At 42.4% G+C, this 22,226-nt stretch overlaps 1 protein-coding gene and 1 pseudogene across 2 annotated transcripts; one reads left to right on the forward strand and one right to left on the reverse strand.

Moving 5' to 3' along the window:
• The first annotated feature begins 5,362 nt into the window (after positions 1-5,362).
• Positions 5,363-7,095, forward strand: Gm5643 (predicted gene 5643; annotated as a pseudogene). Its single transcript, NR_002883.1, has one exon. The product of NR_002883.1 is annotated as a predicted gene 5643 (transcript).
• Positions 7,096-12,610: 5,515 nt separating this feature from the next.
• Positions 12,611-14,056, reverse strand: Kcne1l (potassium voltage-gated channel, Isk-related family, member 1-like, pseudogene). Its single transcript, NM_021487.1, has one exon. The coding sequence runs from the start codon at positions 13,881-13,883 to the stop codon at positions 13,452-13,454; it is 432 nt and encodes a 143-aa protein (NP_067462.1). The 5' UTR covers positions 13,884-14,056; the 3' UTR covers positions 12,611-13,451.
• Positions 14,057-22,226: the final 8,170 nt, after the last annotated feature.

The following is a 22,226-nucleotide window of genomic DNA, read 5'->3' on the forward strand; positions in this document are numbered from 1 at the left end:
TATTCTGTCCCTCAGAGACCAGTCTGTGCAGGTAAGCATGCAGACTGCAGAGGCAACACATCTTCTGGGACAGGCCCTGTTTCAGGCCTTCATCTTCATCCAGGAGGCAGGTCTGAACGCCAGATCTGTGCACCTTCCCTGCAAGAGGAGAGCTTGCTTACAGAGAGTACTCTAACCACTGAGACTCAGGAGATTGCTAGACTCCCAGGTCTGCTGACAGAGGCTAACAGAGTCACAGGAGGAACAAGCTCCAACCAGAGACAACTATAACAACTAACTCCAGAGATTACTAGATAGCGAAAGGCAAATGTAAGAATCTTACTAACAGAAACTAAGACAACTCACCATCATCAGAACCCGGCACTCCCACCTCAACCAGTCCTGGATACCCCAACACACCTGAAAAGCAAGACTCGGATTTAAAATCATATCTCATGATGCTGGTAGAGGACATCAAGAAGGGCTTTAATAACTCACTTAAAGAAATACAGGAGAACACTGATAAACAGGTAAAAGTCCTTAAAGAAATACAGGAAAACACAACCAAACAGGAATTGAAGAAAACCATCCAAGACCTAAAAAGGGAAGTAGAAACAATAAAGGAAACCCAAAATGAGACAACGCTGGAGATAGAAACCCTAGGAAAGAAATCTGGAACCATAGATGCAAGCATCAGCAACAGAATACAAGAGATGGAAGAGATAATCTCAGGTGCAGAAGAGTCCATAGAGAACATCTGCACAACAATCAAAGAAAATGCAAAATGCAAAAAGATCCTAACTCAAAACATCCAGGAAATCCAGAACACAATGAAAAGACCAAACCTACTGATAACAGGCATAGATGAGAATGAAGATTTTCAACTTAAAGGGCCAGCAAATATCTTCAACAAAATTATAGAAGAAAACTTCCCAAACTTAAAGAAAGACATGCCCATGAACATACAAGAAGCCTACAGAACTTCAAATAGACTGGACCAGAAAAGAAATTCCCCCTGACACGTAATAATCAGAACAAAAAATTCACTAAATAAAGATAGAATATTAAAAGCAGTAAGGGAAAAAGGTCAACTAACATATAAAGGCAGGCCTATTATAATTACACCAGGCTTCTCACCAGAGACTATGAAAGCCAGAAGATCCTGGACAGATGTTATGCAGACCGTAAGAGAACACAAATGCCAGCCCAGACTACTATACCCAGCAAAACTCTCAATTACCATAGATGGAGAAAGCAAAGTATTCCATGATAAAACCAAATTCACACAATATCTTTCCACAAATCCAGACCTTCAAAGGATAATAAAGGGAAAACAACAACACAAGGATGGAAACTACACCCTAGAAAAAGCAAGAAAGTAATCCTTCAACACACCAAAAAGAAGACAGCCACAAGAACAGAATCCCAACTTTAACAACAAAAATAACAGGAAGCAACAATTACTTTTCTTTAATTTTCTCTTCACATCAGTGGACTCAATCCCCCACTAAAAAGACATAGATTAATAGACTGGTTACACAAACAGGACCCAACTTTTTGTTGTTTACAGGAAACCCACCTCAGGTAAAAGGACAGACACTACCTCAGAGTGAAAGGCTGGAAAATAATTTTGCAAGCAAATGGTCTGAAGAAACAAGCTGGAGTAGCCATTCTAATATAGAATAAAATCGACTTTCAACCCAAAGTTATCAAAAAAGACAAGGAGGGGCACTTCATACTAATCAAAGGTAAAATCTACCAAAATGAACTCTCAATTCTGAATATCTATGCTCCACATACCAGGGCAGCCACATTCGTTAAAGAAACTTTAGTAAAGCTCAAAGCACATATTGTACCTCACATAATAATAGTGGGAGACTTCAACACCCCACTCTCATCAATGTACAGATCCTGGAAACAGAAAATAAACAGAGACTCATGGACACTAACAGAAGTTATGAAACAGATTGATTTAATAGATATCTACATAACATTTTATCCTAAAAAAAAAAAAAAAGGATATACCTTCTTCTCAGCGCCACATGGTATCTCCTCCAAAATTGACCAAATAATTGGGCACAAAACAGGCCTCCATAGATAAAAAAATATTGAAATTATCCCATGCATCCTATCTGATAACCACGGACTAAGGCTGATCTTCAATAACAACATAAATAATAGAAAGCCAACATTCACTTGGAAACTGAACAACACTCTATTCAATGATTCCTTGGTCAAGGACGAAATAAAGAAAGAAATTAAAGACATTTTTAGAGTTTAAAGAAAATGAAGCCACAACATACCCAAACTTCTGGAACACAATGAAGGCAGTCCTAAGAGGAAAACTCATAGCCCTGAGTGCCTACAAAAAGAAACTAGAGAGAGCATACACTAGCAGCCTGACAGCACACCTAGAAGCTCTAGAACTAAAGGAAGCAAATTCATGCAAGAGAAGTAGACTGCAGGAAATATTCAAACTCAGGGCTGAAATCAACCAAGTGGAAACAAAAAGAACTATTCAAAGAATCAACCAAGCCAGGAGCTGGTTCTTTGAGAAAATCAACAAAATAGATAAACCCTTAGCCAGACTAACTAGAGGGCACAGAGACAGTATCCTAATTTACAAAATCAAAAATGGAAAAGGAGACATAACAACAGAACCTGAGGAAATCCAAAACATCATCAGATCCTATTACAAAAGGATATACTCAACAAAACTGGAAAACATGGATGAAATGGGCAACTTCCTAGACAAATACCAGATACCAAAGTTAAATAAGGATCAGATTAACAATCTAAACAGTCCCATTTCCCCTAAAGAAATAGAAGCAGTCATCAATAGTCTCCCAACCAAAAAAAGCCCAGAACCAGATGGGTTTAGTGCAGAGTTCTATCAGACTTTCAAAGAAGACCTAATTCCAACTTTCCTCAAACTATTCCACAAAATAGAAACAGAAGGCACTCTACCCAATTCATTCTATGAAGCCACAATTACTCTGATACCTAAACCACACAAAGATCCAACAAAGAAAGAGAACTTCTGACCAATTTCCCTTATGAATATCAATGCAAAAATACTCAATAAAATTCTCGCAAACCGAATCCAAGAACACATGAAAACGATCATCCATCATAACCAAGTAGGCTACATCCCAGGGATGCAGGGATGGTTTAATATACGGAAATCTGTCAATGTAATCCACTATATAAACAAACTCAAAGACAAAAACTACATGATCATCTCGTTAGATGCATTTGACAAAATCCAACACCCCTTCATGATAAAAGTCTTGGAAAGATGAGGAATTCAAGGACCATATCTAAACATAATAAAAGCAATATACAGCAAACCAGTAGCCAACATCAAACTAAATGGAGAGAAACTCGAAGCAATCCCACTAAAATCAGGTACTGGACAAGGCTGCCCACTTTCTCCCTACCTATTAAATATAGTACTGGAAGTTCTAGCCAGAGCAATTCGACAATAAAAAGACATCAAGGGGATACAAGTTGGAAAGGAAGAAGTCAAAATATCACTATTTGCAGATGATATGATAGTATATATAAGTGGCCCCAAAAATTCCACCAGAGAACTCCTAAACCTGATAAACACCTTCAGTGCAGTAGCTGGATATAAAGTTAACTCAAACAAATCAACGGCCTTTCTCTACACAAAGGATAAGTGGACTGAGAAAGAAAGTAGGGAAACAACACCCTTCACAATAGTCACAAATAATATAAAATACCTTAGTGTGATTCTAATTAAGGAAGTGAAAGATCTGTATGATAAGAACTTCAAATCTCTGAAGAAAGAAATTGAAGAAGATCTCAGAAGATGGAAAGATCTCCCATGCTCATGGATTGGCAGGATTAATGTAGTAAAAAATGGCTATCCTCCAGAAAGCAATCTACAGATTCAATGCAATCCCCATGAAAATTCCAACTCAATTCTTCACTGAGATAGAAAGGGCAATTTGCAAATTCATCTGGAATAATAAAAAACCTAGGATATCAAAAACTATTCTCAACAGTAAAAGAACCTCTGGTGGAATCACCATGCCTGACATTAAGCTGTACTACAGAGCAATTGTGATTTAAAAAAAAAAAGAACTGCATGGTACTGGTACAGTGACAGAAAGGTAGATCAATGGAATATAATTGAAGACCCAGAAATGAATCTACACAGCTATGGTCACTTGATCTTTGACAAGGGAGCTAAAACCATCCAGTGGAGAAAGACAGTGTTTTCAACAAATGGTGCTGGCACAACTGGCGGTTATCATGTAGAAGAATGCAAATTGATCCATTCTTATCTCCTTGTACAAAGCTCAACTCTAAGTGGATCAAAAACCTCCACATAAAACCAGAGACACTGAAATTAATAGAGGAGAAAGTGGGGGAAAGCCTCGAAGATATGGGCACAGGGGAAAAAATCCTAAACAGAACAGCAATGGCTTGTGCTGTAAGATCAAGAATTGACAAATGAGACCTCATAAAATTGCAAAGCTTCTATAAGGCAAAAGACACTGTCTGTAAGACAAAAAGGCCACCAACAGATTGGTAAAGGATTTTTACCAATCCTAAATCTGAGAGGGGACTAATATCCAATATATACTAAGAGCTCAAGAAGCTGGACTCCAGAAATTCAAATAACCCCATTAAAAATGGGGTACAGATCTAAACAAAGAATTCTCACCTGAGGAATACTGAATGGCTGAGAAGCACCTGAAAAAATGCTCAACATCCTTAATCATCAGGGAAATGCAAATCAAAACAACCCTGAGATTCTACCTCACACCAGTCAGAATGGCTAAGATAAAAAATTCAGGTGACAGCAGATGCTGGTGAAGATGTGGAGAAAGAGGAACACTCCTCCATTGTTGGTGGGATTGCAAGCTTGTACAACCACTCTGGAAGTCAGTCTGGAGGTTCCTCAGAAAATTGGACATAATAGTACTAGAAGATGCAGCAATACCTCTCATGGGCATATACTCAGAAGAAGTTCCAACTGGTAATAAGGACACATGCTCCACTATGTTCATAGCAGCCTTGTTTCTAATAGCCAGAACCTGGAAAGAACCCAGTTGTCCCTCAACAGAAGAATGGATACAGAAAATGTGGTACATTTACACAATGGAGTACTACTCAGCTATTAAAAACAATGAATTTATGAAACTCTTGGGCAAGTGGATGTATCTGGAGGATATCATCCTGAGTGAGGTAACCCAATCACAGAAGAAGTCATTAGATATGCACTCACTGATAAGTGGATATGAGCCCAGAAACATAGAACACCGAAGATACAATTTTCAAAACACAAGAAAATCAACAAGAGGGAAGACCAATGGGTGGATACTTCATTCCTCCTTAGAATAGGGAACAACTTTCTGCTCTTTGACGCTGCCGAGGAAGCATCGCTGAAGGCTCTTGTAACTCTACCGTCATGTCTAAGTAGTCCAAGTCTCTCAAGGAGCCAGAACAGCTGCGGAAGCTCTTCATCGGAGGGCTGAGCTTCGAAACAACCGACGAGAGTCTGAGGAGCCATTTTGAGCAATGGGGAACACTAACCAACTGTGTGGTAATGAGAGATCCAAACACCAAGAGATCCAGGGGCTTTGGGTTTGTCACATATGCCACTGTGGAAGAAGTGGATGCTGCCATGAATGCAAGACCACACAAGGTGGATGGAAGAGTTGTGGAACCTAAGAGAACTGTCTCAAGAGAAGATTCTCAGCGACCAGGTGCCCACTTAACTGTGAAAAAGATCTTTGTTGGTGGTATTAAAGAAGACACTGAAGAACATCACCTACGAGATTATTTTGAGCAGTATGGGAAGATTGAAGTGATAGAAATTATGACTGACAGAGGCAGTGGGAAAAAGAGGGGCTTTGCTTTTGTTACCTTTGATGACCATGACTCTGTGGATAAGATTGTTATTCAGAAATACCATACTGTGAATGGCCACAACTGTGAAGTAAGAAAGGCTCTGTCAAAGCAAGAGATGGCTAGTGCTTCATCCAGCCAGAGAGGTCGCAGTGGTTCTGGAAACTTTGGTGGTGGTCGTGGAGGCAGTTTTGGTGGCAATGACAATTTTTGTCGAGGAGGGAACTTCAGTGGTCGTGGTGGCTTTGGTGGCAGCCGTGGTGGTGGTGGATATGGTGGCAGTGGGGATGGCTATAATGGATTTGGCAATGATGGAAGCAATTTTGGAGGTGGTGGAAGCTACAATGATTTTGGCAATTACAACAATCAGTCTTCCAATTTTGGGCCGATGAAGCGAGAAAACTTTGGAGGCAGGAGCTCTGGCCCTTATGGTGGTGGAGGCCAGTACTTTGCTAAACCACGGAACCAAGGTGGCTATGGCAGTTCCAGCAGCAGCAGTAGCTATGGCAGTGGCAGGAGGTTCTAGTTACATACAGCCAGGAAACAAAGCTTAGCAGGAGAGGAGAGCCAGAGAAGTGACAGGGAAGCTACAGGTTACAACAGATTTGTGAACTCAGCCAAGCACAGTGGTGGCAGGACCTACCTGCTACAAAGAAGACATGTTTTAGACAATACTCATGTGTGTGGGCAAAAACTCTAGGACTGTATTTATGACTAATTGTATAACAGGTTATTTTAGTTTCTGTTCTGTGGAAAGTGTAAAGCATTCCAACAAAAGGTTTTACTGTAGACCTTTTTCACCCATGCTGTTGATTGCTAAATGTAATAGTCTGATCATGACGCTGAATAAATGTGTCTTTTTTTTTTTAATGTGCTGTGTAAAGTTAGTCTATTCTGAAGCCATCTTGGTAAACTTCCCCAACAGTGTGAAGTTAGAATTCCTTCAGGGTGGTGCCAAGTTCCATTTGGAATTTATTTATGGTTGCTTGGGTGGAGAAGCCATTGTCTTCAAAAACCTTGACGTTGTTAAACTGCCAGTTACTATTGTAACTTTTAATGAGTTTCACCATTGAAAGGGTCATCCAAGCAAGGTCACAATTTGGTTATAAAATGGTTGTTGGCACACCCTATGCAATATCAAAATTGAATAACGGTATCAGATAAAATAACAGATGGGAATGAAGCTTATGTATCCATTATCATGTGTACTCAATAAACGATTTAATTCTCTTGGAAAAAAAAAGAATAGGGAACAAAATACCCATGGAAGGAGTTACAGAGACGAAGTTTGGAGCTAAGATGAAAGGAGGTCTTTCCAGAAACTACCCCACCTGGGGATCTATCCCATAATCAGCCACCAAACTCAGACACTATTGCATATGTCAGCAAGATTTTGCTGAAGGGACCCTGGTATAGCTGTCTTGTATGAGGCTGTGCCAGTCTCCTGGCAAAAACAGAAGTGGATGCTCACAGTCATCTATAAGATGGAACACAGGGCCCCCAGCTAGAGAAAGCACCCAAGTTGCTGAAGGGGTCTGCAACCCTATAGGTGGAACAAAATATGAACTAACCAGTACCCCCAGAGCTCATATCTCTAGCTGCATATGTAGCAGAAGATGGCCTAGTTGGCCATCACTGGGAAAAGAGACCCCTTGGTATTGCAAACTTTATATGCTCCGGTACAGGGGAATGCCAGGGCCAAGAAGAGGAAATGAGTGTGTAGGGGAGCAGGGCGTGGGGAGGGTATAGGGAACTTTCGGGATAGCATTTGAAATTTGAAATCTATATAAAGAAAATATCTAATTTAAAAAAGAGAGAATCTAGAACTTGGAGGAAAAAAATGGCATCATCATTTTGAACCACTGTTTAAAAAAAAAAAAAAAGACTAGGCACAAACCCTCATATCAAGGCTGGATAAGCAACCAGTAGGAGGAAAGGGGTCCCAAGAGCAAGTTAAAAGTAAGAGACAATCTCCACTCCCACTGTTACAAGTCCTACAAGAACACCAAGCTACACAACCATAACTTACATGCAGAGGACCTAGTTCAGACACATACAGCTTCCATGGTTATCATTTCAGTCTCTGTGAGCCCCTATGAACTCTGCTTAGTTGAATCTGTTGTCCATGTTCTTATGGTGTCCTTGACCCTTCTGGCTTCTACAATCTTTCTTGCCCCCTTCCAAAAGATGCCCTGAGCTCTGCCTAGTGTTTGGCTGTGGGTTTCTGCATCTGTTCCCATAAGTTGCTGGATGAAGCCTCTCTGATGATTTTGGAGCTAGGCTTCGATCTACGAGTATAGCAGAATATAATTAGGAACCATTTAATTGACTTTTTTTTCCAGTTGTGTTTGATTCTATCCAAGGTCTCTAGACTATCCAGCCTCTGGTTCCTTGCCATCCAGTGTCAGGTATGGGCTCCCTCCCATATCATAGGCCTCAAGTTGGACCAGTCATTGCTTAGCCACTTTCACAAGTTCTGTGCTTTACTCCATTACTCTAACACTTCTTACAAGCAGGACCAATTTTTGGTTGAAGGTTTTGTGACTGCACTGATGTGCCAGTCCTGCCACTGGAAGCCTTGCTCGGATACAGATAATGGCCAATTCAGGCTCCATGTGTATCCCTTATTACCAGGAGTCCTAACTAGAGTCACCCTGGTAGATTCTAGGGAGTTTCCATTCCACTGGGTTTCTACATTGCCCCCGAAATACCTGTCCCCAATTCCACTCATCTCTCCCAGTACTCTTTCCCTCCATCCCCAACCCTGACTAATCCCTCCTATTCCCATTCTCACCTGCTCCCATATCACCCACAAAATCTGTTTTATTTCTCCTTCCCAAGGTGATCCATGCATCCCTCTTAGGGCCCTCATTGTTACTTAGTGTCTCTGGGTCTGTGGTTTGTAGCATGATCTTATATTTCTTTGCTGACTTGCCTTTCCCTTTGTGTTCTTTTAGTGGACAGAGGATTAAAGAGAGAGCATGACAAAGGTTTCAGTCATATTCTGCTTACCCATAATTCATCTCACACCAACCTCATTTCCCCACTCCTGGAGATGTGAATACCCCCAGAGGGTCATCTGAGGCAGTGACAAAGTTCAATTATTTCTGTATAACTGAACCACTTAAATTTTCTCTGACTTAAAAGGGCAATGTGGCACAACATGACCATGTTCTTTGACAAAATGGTAAAATTTTCAGGATATGTGATTTACCATAATTGTGCAAAACATACCTGAAGCAACCTCCAATCTGTTCTGGCTGGGTTTCCTTCAGAGGAAAAAATACATGACACAGCTTTGACAGTGACTCTGTCACCACTCAAAACCCAGTTGACAGGACACTGAATCATGTGCTATCTTGTTCTGAGATTTAGCACAGAAAAAAAAATAGTATTACCTTGACCACATTACTTTACCAGGCACACTGCAAGTTGAATAAGAGAATGGCTGAAAGGTAACTTCCCATCCAAATTCTTCTACCACAGCCATTTTTGGTGAGCAGCTCAAGTTTCCCTAGGCTGACAGCTGACTCACCCAATCTATGCACCCTTGATTGCCCACAGTCATGCACCTTACCTACAGAGAGCCTGCTAGTCTATTCTTCCTCTTGCCGGTCTCACAAGATCAATACTTGCAAGGAAAAGTGCCAATGACTTGAAACTGGCACTTAGGATCTAATGAGATCCTGCTGTTTGGGGAAAAGGGCTTGGAGAAATGCAGCAGCTAAAGATGTGGGAAGTGTTTGATTTATGCTTTCATTTCCCTTCTTTAGCAGAGTAAGCTTAGCAAATCAACAGGGCAATGTGGGGGAGAACTATAGAAGCCCCCGAAACTGCCCTTTTTTGTTGGTTTTCTTTCTTGTGCTCTACCATTCCCTGTGATCTTGTGCCTGGTACAGCCCTGTCTGTACTTGTGGTATCATGATCATTTTAAATGGGAGCTCTGGGCCTGCAGACAAAGGGGAGTAGAGTGCATGGATTCCTACTCCGCTGAGATTTCTGAAAATGGGGGAGATGAGCTAAGAACTGTAGTAGTTGCTAGTTGAGAAAGGTGTTGCTAATGTTCTTTGTGCAATCTGAGTAGATTCCCAATCTACAGAGTGGGAATCTTCTCTCCCCTTTATCTTCCTTCCCTGTTTATCTTCCTAAAGAAGGATAAAGAAAGCATAAAGTAGACACTTACACATCTGTGGCTTCTGTGTTTCTCCTAACTATTCCATATACCTGGCCTCATTACATCCTCAAATTTGCCAAAGCATAGAGACATAAAGCCAGAGCTAAGCAACTCACTTTGATAAAGAATACTGGGCAATTGGCAAGACCATGGCTAGATTCCAGTTCTTGGGGTTCCTGGTCCTCTGCCTCTCTCCAAGACATCACAATACATACATTTGCTTTAACCACCAGACAAGACTGTTTGGAAAGCAGCCCAAACCCTTTCCTCTTTGTGGATTCAAATTGTGTGCAGATCATGGGCTTATAAAAGCAACTGCCAATTGAAAAGAAGATGGTAACTAGAAACAAATGAAAGACTCCATTTATATCCCTGTTAAAACCTAAAATGTACTACACGGAAGTATGCTTGTAATGGAAGAAAAGCGTCTGCTCATTTCTTTACTGGTCATGAGCACTTTGGCATAGTGTAACTCAAAACACTGCCCAGGACACCTCTGCTGAGAGCCTCTGGTTACAGGGAAGCCTGGCTCTTCTGCTTCTTTATTGTTAACAGAGCAAAGATCTGAAGCTGAGTGGAAAGAGGATCTATGTGATTATGTGGGGTGAAAAGTGGTCACTTTAAAAAAAAGAAGAAGAAGAGAGAAAAGCTTAGCACCTTCGAAGTCACTTAATGGCAAGTCTAAACCCTACAGACTTAAAGCGTAACCCAATGCTATTGGAGGCTATGTCATCAAGACTGGAGGTTCATGGCATTTAGCTTTTCTCTTGCCTGTATTTTGTTGACTGTGACATGATGACTTCGATGCTATGGACACCCCCATTGGTTGCTAGATATCTGGGTGTTCAAACTTGTGGGAAATCTCATTAACTGAGACAAAAATCTTAATTATGAAAGCATTTGGCAAAATCCGCTGGACAGTAAAGCAGCTCACTCTCCCTCCAGCTGGTTTGCCTTTCTAGAAAGGAGCCTTCTGTATACCTATGTGAGTACTAAGCAATTCTTGAAGAGTACCTAAGTTGTGAAAAGATTAAAAAGATTATCTAAAACCAGGACTGACTTGACATGATACTCTTTCCCACTACTAGCATTATAATGCTTTTTTTTGGTGGGTATTGTTTCACCTCTGTCTAGCTTATTTCTTATACTTTTACCAATCTATACTTACAGGTATTGGTAATGACTACAAATATGCTTTCCAAGTTTCATTACCTAATGAAGCCATTACATTTCACTATCAAAACAACCCCCTTTGCCCATTTATGCCAGAGAAATCAATGGAACTATTGCAGTTAACATGCAGATCTGGGGACTACCTCCCATGTCTTCAGCATGGCTGTGTATCTCTATCCTTCTCCCACAGCCTCTTCAGGTCTCCCCCACACGGTTGGAGTGGCTCTCCCAGCATCCTCTATCTTCCCATCCTCATCCTGGATGCCTGCCCAGTTCTCAGCCCCCACCTTCAAGAGAAGGAGGTAACCTTAGTCCTGGAACTGGAACTGGAGAGGAGCCAATGAGGCAATGCCAGCTTAGCTTCAAGGAATGAAGCCTGGGAATGAAAGTAAGTTCGTTTAACTTATTAATAGAGCTCATAAAACACCAGATGAACTGGAAGGTCAAGGGCAATGGCTTGAATGAGTCTTCTGGACTATCAATGCATGTAACTGATCCATAATGTCTTCACCATGCTATTACTGAGAAATCAGCTATACTGAAGCAAATTGGCTGACTTTAAGGAAGTAATTTCATATGTAATTGATGAAGTCCAAACCATCATTATTATATGTATTTCAACCCTAAGCAAGTTTCTGATAATCTGGAAGGAAGGAGAATGAGTCAGGATGTATTCACTTCTAGAGCCAAGTATAATGGTACAGGAGGAGGAGAAGCTCAAAACCAGTCTGGGCTACATAGTGAGTTCAGGGTGTGCTTCAACTGTATAATCAAATCCTGTCTTAATCTCTCATATGAAAACACCCACCTCTGACTTCTGTGTTACAGTTTTACATTGTGGAAATCTCATCTCATTATAAAGGTAGCTCTACAGATTCACTTTGATTACAGCTAGTACTTGCGGGATTCAGAGACCTTTTTGAAAATTACATTAATTTTAAAGTTTTATGTATTTGTACCATATCTGCAGCACCCCCTCCCTCCGACTTCTTCCATGTCTTGAGGGTTTTTTTTTAAATTAGCATTGTCTTTTTTAAAAGTGATGAGGAATTAAGAAAAAGGGAAGAGGCGATAAAGCAGTTAAAACTTCTGAAACACATTTAAAACAAAAACAAAAACATTCAGACACAGAAACTTCTTCACTATGTTGCCCAGGCAGGCCTTGAAATCTTGGGTTCAAATGATCTTCCTGCCTCAACACCTTCAGTAGCTGGGACTCTGCATATGCTCTTTCCTTCCCCCCACCCCACCCCCACAGCTACCATATTCAGCCTATAGTCAATATAGAAATCACCACCACCCAATTTCCAAACATCATCTCCAAACAAAAAAATAGACAGTTCCCTGTCTATCCAGTAGTGGGTCTCAAGGCTGGGATCTTTGAGACAAGAGTCTTGAGCTACTGATTAACAAACTTTATTACCTGCCTGTAAGATTCCCCAAGGTTACAGAGCTAGGGATGACTGGCCCTGAATGAAGCATACATACATTGCAGTAATAACTGAACCAATATAAGAGATGCATTTGGGATTATTAAGGCTAAGCAACTAGTAATGATTATCCAAGCCAGATGTCCAAAGCACTAATACTCAGACCATTGGGATGGCAATTAGGGGGACAGGAAAACAAGAACACCATACCCCTGGGACCATAGATCTTCCTTTCCCATTGAACCTTCCCTCCCCTTCAGTCCATTCTATGCCACAATAGTGTCTCCCTAATAGCCCGCTGAAGGAAAAGATGTCTGAGGTCTCTTCGTGCTCTTTGTCTCTGTCCCCAAGGCAACAGAAAGCTTGAGCTGCTGCAGCGGGCCTGGCAGTGATGGCTAACCCCATTAGCTGTGCAGACTGAGCAGTCCTTGGCAGCCCCTGGAGCAGCTGCCAGTTAAACGGCCCCAGAGTTCTGCTAGACTTCGTTGCTTCGATTCAATGCCAAGTGTTGGACGTGCTGGATTCTGTTCCCAGAAGGCTAGAGCATGGTGTTGGGGCTGGCTGAAGACAAGAAAGCAGAGGCAGTTTAATTCGGTTGGATATGCGGGGTAGGGGTGCCTGCCGGCATGGAAGGGAGGGGAGAGAGAAGGTGGTCGGGTGTGAGTAAGGCGCTGCTTCTTCTTCCAGGGCCTTGCCTTGAAGGGTTCTGACCTCTCATCATCTTCTGGGCCTCGGGTAAAGCGAGCTCTGGAACGGCAGTAAAAGCGCGGGAGCCAGGCCCAGGGATAAGCAAAATGAGGAGGACAGCGGATCTAGACCCTCTCAGCGCCCTGAGCCAGCGCAGGCAGCGCCCCTGCTGCGAGCTGGTGGCCGCCCTCAGCCAGCAAGCCCTGGCCATTCTCCGGGTCGGCAGATGCGATGGCAGCGGGGACCCATTCCTGCTCAGCAACACAGGCCAGGGGTGGCTCATCCTTGGCCTCGACGAGCTTGCGGGAGCGGGTGTAGGCCAGGATGAGGCCTCCGGCTAGGCAGGCATAGAAGATCATGATGAGTAGGATGTAGAGATAAGCGTCGTTACCCTTGGCGCTGGTCGCCTCGCGGCCCACGAAAGGGTCAGGGACGACCCCCATGCCCATGCTCGGGCCGGTTCCGATGCCCAGGCCGCTGGCGTTGCCACGATGGTGCAGCTCCAGCAGCAAGCGGTTCAAGAGGGTTTGCAGCCGTTGGCTCTCGCTGCAGTTCATAGCTGTTGGAGAGTGGCACGGAGGCTCCAGGACGCAGTTGACCTTTCCCCCTGGACAAGGGGAAGCAAGCGAGCAAGGGGAGCAAGCAGAGCAGGCAGGGTGCAGAGACTTCGACAGCGAGGTGGCACCCAGCTCCCCGGCAGGCGCTCAGTGACTGGGGCCTCAGGCCGGGCCTTCCTTATCCCCTCACCCCTGCTCCTCCTCCCCTTCCCCACCACGCCCCCTCCAGCCCGCCGCCGCCTCTTTCCAGGCTCAGACTGTCTGGCCACTTAGGGGAAAGGGGACAGCTGGTAGGGGGAGGAGAAGGGGACAAGGGATGGGGCGAGCCCAGAGGAGGGGCGGAGAGGGTGGGGGCTCGGAATGCGCGAGGCCCCAGGCAGCAGAGGTTGGCAAGGCTGCATACTGGGGCCAAGCCTGGACCCTGGGCTGCGGAAGAGAATTCCTTCCAAGTTCTAGCCACCAGCCCTGCAGGCCTGGCTTTGGCCCAGATACAGCAGCCGCCTGCCTCCCCTAAGACAGAACCTGCCCTGGAGCATGCCCAAGCAAGATTTCAGATGTCTTCCATCAGCACTAGCTGGATTATGGCAGCTGAGACCCCTTGTTCACATCCTACCCCTGTTAGTCAAGGCCTATTTCCTTTCTAGTCCTCACACATTTTTCTCACATTTTCCCACCTGTGGTCTGAAGAGAGTGTCTTAGTTAGAAAATACCCAAGGCAAATTTGGTGCCAGAGTGATTGATCACGTAGGCCAACACAATGGAAGACTCCCAGGTTGTTCAAAATGCTCCCTAAATAATACACCAGACTGCAGGGAAGTAGTCTTGCTTGCTCCGATAGCACACCTTGACAGTCACCCATGTGCCTTCAGATGTGCATGGTCTATGCACAGTGTTACCTTGTTTCCTTTGACCAAGCCATCTTCCCAGAAATGACGTCTAATTCCACTATTAGGAGGAGCAGGGACAACAACAACAACAAAATTCTATGACTCTCTAGATGTCTTTGGGTCTGAAAAATGCCCTTTCTAGAAAACATACTTCTCAGTCAATGCTGTGGGACTCTCCAAGGCTTGATAGTAACTCTAGTGTCTGATGGCTTCTGGAACAGTCATGTTTTCTTGGGGTAGGGGGAAACAGGCAATTGGACAAAGATCAGTTCCAGGCATGTCTAACCTTAGGACTGGGGGCCACAGGCTTCACAGGATAAACATGATTGCAGTCAAGAACGTTTGTAGATGACAATATCACGTATTATTCCCAAACTTTAAGCTGTCTTAAATTGAATATAGACTAAGAAAAGGATTTGTAGACAAGAGAAGTAGACAAAGTGAGGTAGTGGTGGTCAGGTCTGGCTGCATGGAGACAATAATGAGAGAACGGCTGAAAAAAAGCCTATGCCCTCTGGACACTCAGGGAGCTAAGCTGCCTGATCAATAAATGCCATTTGATCCAGAGGCCAAGCTGTAAGTGCCAGGGGGTCTTCATATTTTATTTTATGTGTTTGAGTATTCTACCCACGTGAGTTTCTGTGCACAGCATGAATGTCTTGTGCTTGCAGAGACCTGAAGCGGGTATCAGATAGCCCCCTGGAACTTGAGTTGCAGACGGTTATTGAGCTAAGATTGAACCTGGGTCCTCAGAAGAGCAGCAAGTGCTCTTAACTGTCAAGCCATCTCCCCAGCCTTGCTTTGACATTTTAAAGAGCTTTGCTGGCATCTTTGCCCCTCAGCCCATTCTCCCCTCAGAGGCCAGAGCCTTCTAGGTGTTTGGGTGAGGTTGATACCACTCTCTCCTAGCTTCACAACTTGTAACAGTCCCCAGAGACCTTTCACATGACTTGGCTGGACGCCTCTGGCTGCTCAGCTCAGAGGGGCTTCGATCAGGGAATGGCTGTTAAAGTGACTTGGATGATGAATGCCACAAGACACCACTAGGGACTTTCCAAAGCAGTAACTCTCCAGAGATAAAAATGTTGGAACTAAAAGACTTCTCCTGTCTTTTAAAACACGCCTTAAAAAAAAAAATCTAAGGTCAGTACTAAAGGAAGAGTAACCTTGGACTTCTCGATGGCTTATGAAACTCATAAGATGACTTCCATTTTTATAAAAAGGAAACGAATAAGAAAGTCAAGTAGACATGCTGAAACTGTAAGCTTTGGCTGGGGGTTTGTAACACATGTCTTTAATCCCTGAACTTGAGAGATAGAGTCGAGAACAACTCTGTGAGTTTAGGGCTAGCCTATCTATATACTGAGTTCCAAGCTAGCCAGGGATATGTAGTGAGACCCTGACTCAAAAAAATTATATATGTTCTCCCTTGTAATAAATTACTTTTCATACACGGGTACGGTCTATGAGCCTCATCTATTTATTCTCTTCTGCCTCTGTTGTTGAATGCTTTCCACCAAACCTCTCTTTACATGGTCACCTGTGACCTCCTGGTCAAATTCAGGGGTCTATCCTCAAAGGTAAATTTGATACTGCAAGCACCAATTTCTTCCTGTCACTGTCTTAGCCTTGGCACTCCTGGCATTGCATTCTCAAGTGTCTCTTATCTCCCTGACCCATCATTCTCTGTCTTCTCCGTTGGCTCCTCTTCTTCCCTCCTCCAATTAACTGTTGGAATCTGTGAACACCCAGTCCTCAGCTATTCTCTCTTAATACCCATTTCCTTGGAAAGTGTCTCCTTACATAGCTTCACCTGCTACCTGGCAAGTATTTAGTCAAATTTGGATGCCCAGCTCTGATTCTTTCTGCATAGCATCTCTCAGATCCGACCGGCTGCTTCTTCCTTTCGGGTTTTATTGCCATGAGCTTAATCCATTACCCAGGTCAAATGCGCAGACTGAGAGTCTCTTGGCAAATCTCCTGGCTTACAACCCAACACTCCCTGCTTTGTCTAGAATAATTCTCCAATACCACTGAAATCAATTCACTCTGGATTCTGAAGCCAGAGCTGCTCCTCCTGGCTTCTTTAAATGGAACTCGGTGTTCTTTGGTGGACCTTAAGTCTGTATCAGCAACAGACAACCTCTCTCCCTTTGAACTGGAATAATGGCATGTTCCTGGGGGTTCTCTCTAAAACTCTGTGCATTATGCCTTGCTTAAAATAAGAAACAGTGAGATTCGTTGACACACACCTTTAATCTCAACATCTACGATTAAGGCCATCCTGGGCTACATAGGGAAAGCCTATCTCAAAGGCAAACAAAATGAATGTCGCTGACTGAAGGATGTCTTGCTCCATATTCCCGTTTGTACTATCCAGTTTCCTTACAGTACATCCCTCCTGACTCGGTCCAAATTCAAAAAATGAAGAAATCCTTTAAAACACGAAGAACCTCCAAAATCAACTGTACATATTCTTCCACCTGCATATGTGTATAGACATGTTTGCATGCACACTGCCCCAGTAACCTGTCTTTCTCATTGAACATATTGTTCATTTCTCCATGTCACTTCTCTATTCCTACAATATGATGTCATTATCTACAGAACCTTCCAGACAACAGATCTATTATCATTTATTTAAATGAGTCATTGTTGTAATAGTTCTGTTATACCAAGAACTTCATCTTTGAACCTAGAGTTTATAGATTCATAACATCATATATGTGTAGATGACATGAAAGAAGAAGCAAAACGGTCTAATGGGACTAACAAAAACAAATCAAGAGGGGAGAGAAGGGTGAGCAGCCACATATAGGGGAATATGTTCAAAATACATTATGTACTTGAATGGAAATGTCCACAACTCAGTATAATAATAATTCTTAAATCCATGGAAGTAATATTTTACTGAAGATAAACAAAGATATGCTTAATTCTTTTAAAAGCATTACCAAAACAAAAGCAAATTGCTAATATTTAGTGCCATTGTATGTGGTGGATGTGAGTAAGAGAATGGAAACAGAAATCAATAGTCATAAAGTTTAAGTAGGTCAATCATCAGAAAAAGAGAAACATGTGTGTGGAGGGGTGTCTGGTTTCCTTATACACCAGGGTCTACTGGGCATCCCTTCAAATCCTAGTCCCAGGACAGCCCTAAATGGGCTTCCTTTCCACACTTAATGAAACTGATTCTATCAGACAGGAGTCCTTCTTAATCCTCCCCACCCTTACAGCCCCCCACCTGTCCCATACCAGGCAAACAATCTTCTCTTTATCTATCCTCTAGGATTCATTTATTTCTTGAATGGTAATCACAAGTATTGGCAAGGGGAAGTCCTTTATAATCATATAGCTGGGCATTAAAATTGTACAGGAAATGTTCTACTCCATGTCCAAGTTGTCTTAAAATAAAAGACTTGAGGCCCTAGGGAAGTGGGGAGGCCTCTTGGGAGGAGCACCTCATGGAGGCAAGGGGGAGGAGGAATAGGATGAGGAACTGTGGGAGAGGTGATCTGGGGGGGGGAAGCAATGACTGGAATGTAAATAAATAAAATAATTTTAAAATAAAATAAAATCGAGACACCATGGTCTAGGAAGTGCTTCTTCCCCTATTCTTTAAAACTGTGAGTCTTTCTTGTTAACAGAGCGGCTCCATGCAAGTTGATTGAATGGAACTTTGTTGGATTTGGCTACTTGCCAAAGGACAGGCACAGATGGCAAACACTGCTGGAGGCCAGAAGGCTGGGAAAGCTTCATGAAGTATCGACTGTAGATTGAGAACACATCATTCCATCTTTCTTCCAGGCATGCATTCACGCAACAGTTTTTGCATGTTACTCTCTGCAATGCCCTGGTTTTGGGAAGGCAGGGAAATGCCAGTGATCGAATCACATAGATCAACACAGTCTGTGGCTTTATAACTCTCCCAGCTACTCTTTTTTGTGTATGAATTGGAAACAAGCAGGGAGTGCCAGGACATGGAGCTGAATGAGCAGTGGACAAGGAAGCAAGACAAAACTCTGAATTAGAAAGAACTGTGTCTCTGGACCAAAGCTCTAAGCACAAAAATGCAGAGCCCTATCAGAAGAAACCTGCAGGCATTCTCATCTAGTTGTCTGCTATATTGTATCTTACCCTACCAGCTACCAACAGTAGCACCTTGAGGGTTTGGCCTACCACAAGCCATTCAACTTGTCAGATCCTGTATTGCCAGTACCCACTCCTCAATTACCCATGCCTCCACTGATGTATCCGTTATCTGAGATCAATACACTTCACTCTTAAGCACCTTGCTCACATCTCAATGTTTACTGATTATTTCTTTTCACCTTTTGAATTGAAATACACATGCAATCAGCTATATAAATATTAATTGTACATTTTCAAGAAATTGACAAATGCTAAAATGTTGTTACCATCATTCAAGGTCCCTCCTTGTCCCTTCCTAAGCAATTGCCTCCTTCAACCAGAGGCAAGTATTTTGTAAAGTGTTTCCATTGATGGTTAGTCTCACCTGTTAATGGAGGTTCAAAATAAGTAGAATCATGAAGCATGAATTCTTTTAGGGAAGCCTTATTATTCTGAGATGGCTAAACAGCATTGCCTTAGAAACAAAAACACTGTGAATGGGCCAAAGATGTACATCTGCCTGGAAACAGCTCCCCAACCAGGTGGATCTCCAGCTTTTCCACCAGGCTGTTCCCACCTGGTGTCTTGTGTGTTCTATCTAGTTCTGTAGCAGAAGCTTCTATAGATCTGTCGTCGACTGCTCCTGACAGATATGGAGAACACAGGCGCTCTAAATGAAAACAAACTGCATGTTTCACTAGGTGTTTTGTAGTTCCTGATACAAAACAATCATCTTGCTATACAGTTCTTTTTTATTATTGAGTGCTTTCAAAAGAGATGGAGAATATTACATCACTCTAAATGCACGTGTTTTTTCAATGAAAATTTTATTGGGCACTTAATAAGTGCCAGGCATACTAAGGCTGGAGTATAGTTCCCAAAGTCCCTGTTCTGTATATGTTAGCTCCAAAAGAGACACATTACAAATAATTATATATGAGGGGATGTTAAATTCTACAAAGAACAATAAAACAGATAATTGGATACATATATGTATATATGCACATATACATATATTTGTTTTTTTGAGAAGGGTTTCCCTGTGTAACAGCCCTGGCTATCCTGGAACTTGCTCTAAAGAGCAGGCTGGCATCGAACTCAGAGATCTGTCTGACTGCCTCCTGAGTGCTGAGGAGGCATGCAGATTATGCATATATATTTTATATACATAAAATAGATTTCTTTTGTGTGTATGCATGTACATAAGTGTGATCATGTGTGTATAGATGCACATATACATGTGTGTATATGTATGTGTACATTTGTATATGTGTATATATATCACCACACCTGGTATTTTTGTAAATCCTGGGGATTGAACTCGGGTCCTCACACTTGCAAGACAGGTGCTTTACTAAATGAGTATTCTTCCTAGCTGAGAAATATTTTTTAATCCCATGATCCTACTTGTACATACAGAAGGGATTTAATGTGAGGCTTCCACACTGCATATAGAGTACTTTGATCATATCCATACCTCCTTTCTTCCAATTCTTAATCCTACCATCTTGCTCTAGTAAATGTTACTCTACTTTGAGGTTAGCTTTTGTGTGTGATGGCGGTTTGAATAAAAATGGCCCCCATAGGCTCATATATTTATTTCCTAGTTGGTGGACTGTTTAGGAAGGATTTATATGTGTGGTCTTGTTGGAGGAGGTATGTCATTGTAAGTGGGATTTAAGGTTTCAAAAGCCCAGACCAGACCTAGGCTTTTGCTCTCTCTGCTTCCAACTTGCCAATAATATGTAAGCTCCCAGCTACTACTCCAGCATCATGACTGCTTGCCTGCCACCATGCTCCCCACCATGATGATCCTGTACTCATCTGAAACTGTAAGCAAGTTCCCAATTAAATGCATCTTATAGGTTGCCTTCATCATGGTGTCTCTTCAAAGCAATAAAATAGTAACCAAGACAGTGTGCATATAGCACATTTTCTCAATCCATCCACTTGTTGATAGGCATTTGGCTAGCTACATATCTTAGCTGTTGTGAATAGCATAAACAAAAGAAATGGGTATGCCCTTTACATGTCAGCTTCATTTCCTTTGGCTACACAAGCAGGAGTGGAATAGCTGGATCCCATACATGGTCATTATACAGATAGGGTTTTTTTCCAGGTACCTTAAACTCATTTTCCACAGTGGCTACACTAAGTTCTCACTGACAATGTATAGCATTCTCTTTTAAAAAAGATTTCTTTTATTCAGCCCAATGTTTTCAAAACTCATCCGCATTCTTGCAAGTATCTGCAGTCTGTTTCTTAGCATTGCTGAGCAATACTTTGCTTGCTGTTTTCTGACTATTAGAGATCACATTGTTGTGAGTGGTATTATAGAAATCCTCTTCAGGTTATGTGTAGCCCTTTTCCTTAGGTAAATACCTAGGGGTAGAAATTTTAGGTTGTAGAAAAGATGTGGTTTAGTTTTATAAGGAACTGCCAAACTGGTTTTGAAAATTGTTTTATGCTCCCACAAGTAATGGATGGGGAATTCAATCACATGGGGTTACTTTTGCAGCCTTCTGCTTCATTCATATTCACAGCCCTGTCTTGCATCTATGAAATGGATTTGCCTTCAGACTTCTAAGGGGAAGCCTGGTTTTAGTTCTTAGCTGACCCTAAGTCTGATGATCACTAAATGAACATCCACACATGTGCTAAAATGTGAGCATCATCCCTGTGGAATAATTGGTTTTATTGAACGTGCATGTGTTAAGCAATTTCCATGAGGAATCTCAGTGAGTCTTTAATGACAACTCTGTGCAGTACGCACATTCCCACTCTATATGTAAGGAATCTGCAGCCCAATGGGTGAAGAAACTAGGATAGGAAGTAACTTCACAGATGGCCAATCTGAGCTTTGAACCAGATCTTCATTACCATAGCTTTATAATACTGCTATCTATTGTCTGTGTACAAAGGATAGCAGGGGGAAAGCATTTCCAAGTATAAGGTCTCATGGGCCTTCTTATTTTACATATAGCTGAGAAAATGAAGGCAGAGATAGAAAGGACGTAAGTTAATAGGGAAGCCACCAGAATCCAAATAAATCATTTCCCAGGCAAGAAATAGTTCCATTCCACTTCACAACCTCCTTCCATGCTTTGGGCAATTCTTGATTTTATTTCTAGCTTGTTAATAGTGAGGAGGATCTACAAAGCATGTGGAGATATTTGAAAGAAAGGCATGCCTCTTAAAGAATGAAGACTAACCTTCCGGAACTTTGCGGAAGACATAGGTCATAAATGACATTGTTAGATTTCTGCCAATTCCTGCCTGGGCATTATCTGGAAAATGTTTCACCTACCCACCCAGTCTTCCTTGA

The sequence above is a fragment of the Mus musculus genome, chromosome X (genome assembly GCF_000001635.26).
Source record: "Mus musculus strain C57BL/6J chromosome X, GRCm38.p6 C57BL/6J".
NCBI lineage: Eukaryota > Metazoa > Chordata > Mammalia > Rodentia > Muridae > Mus > Mus musculus.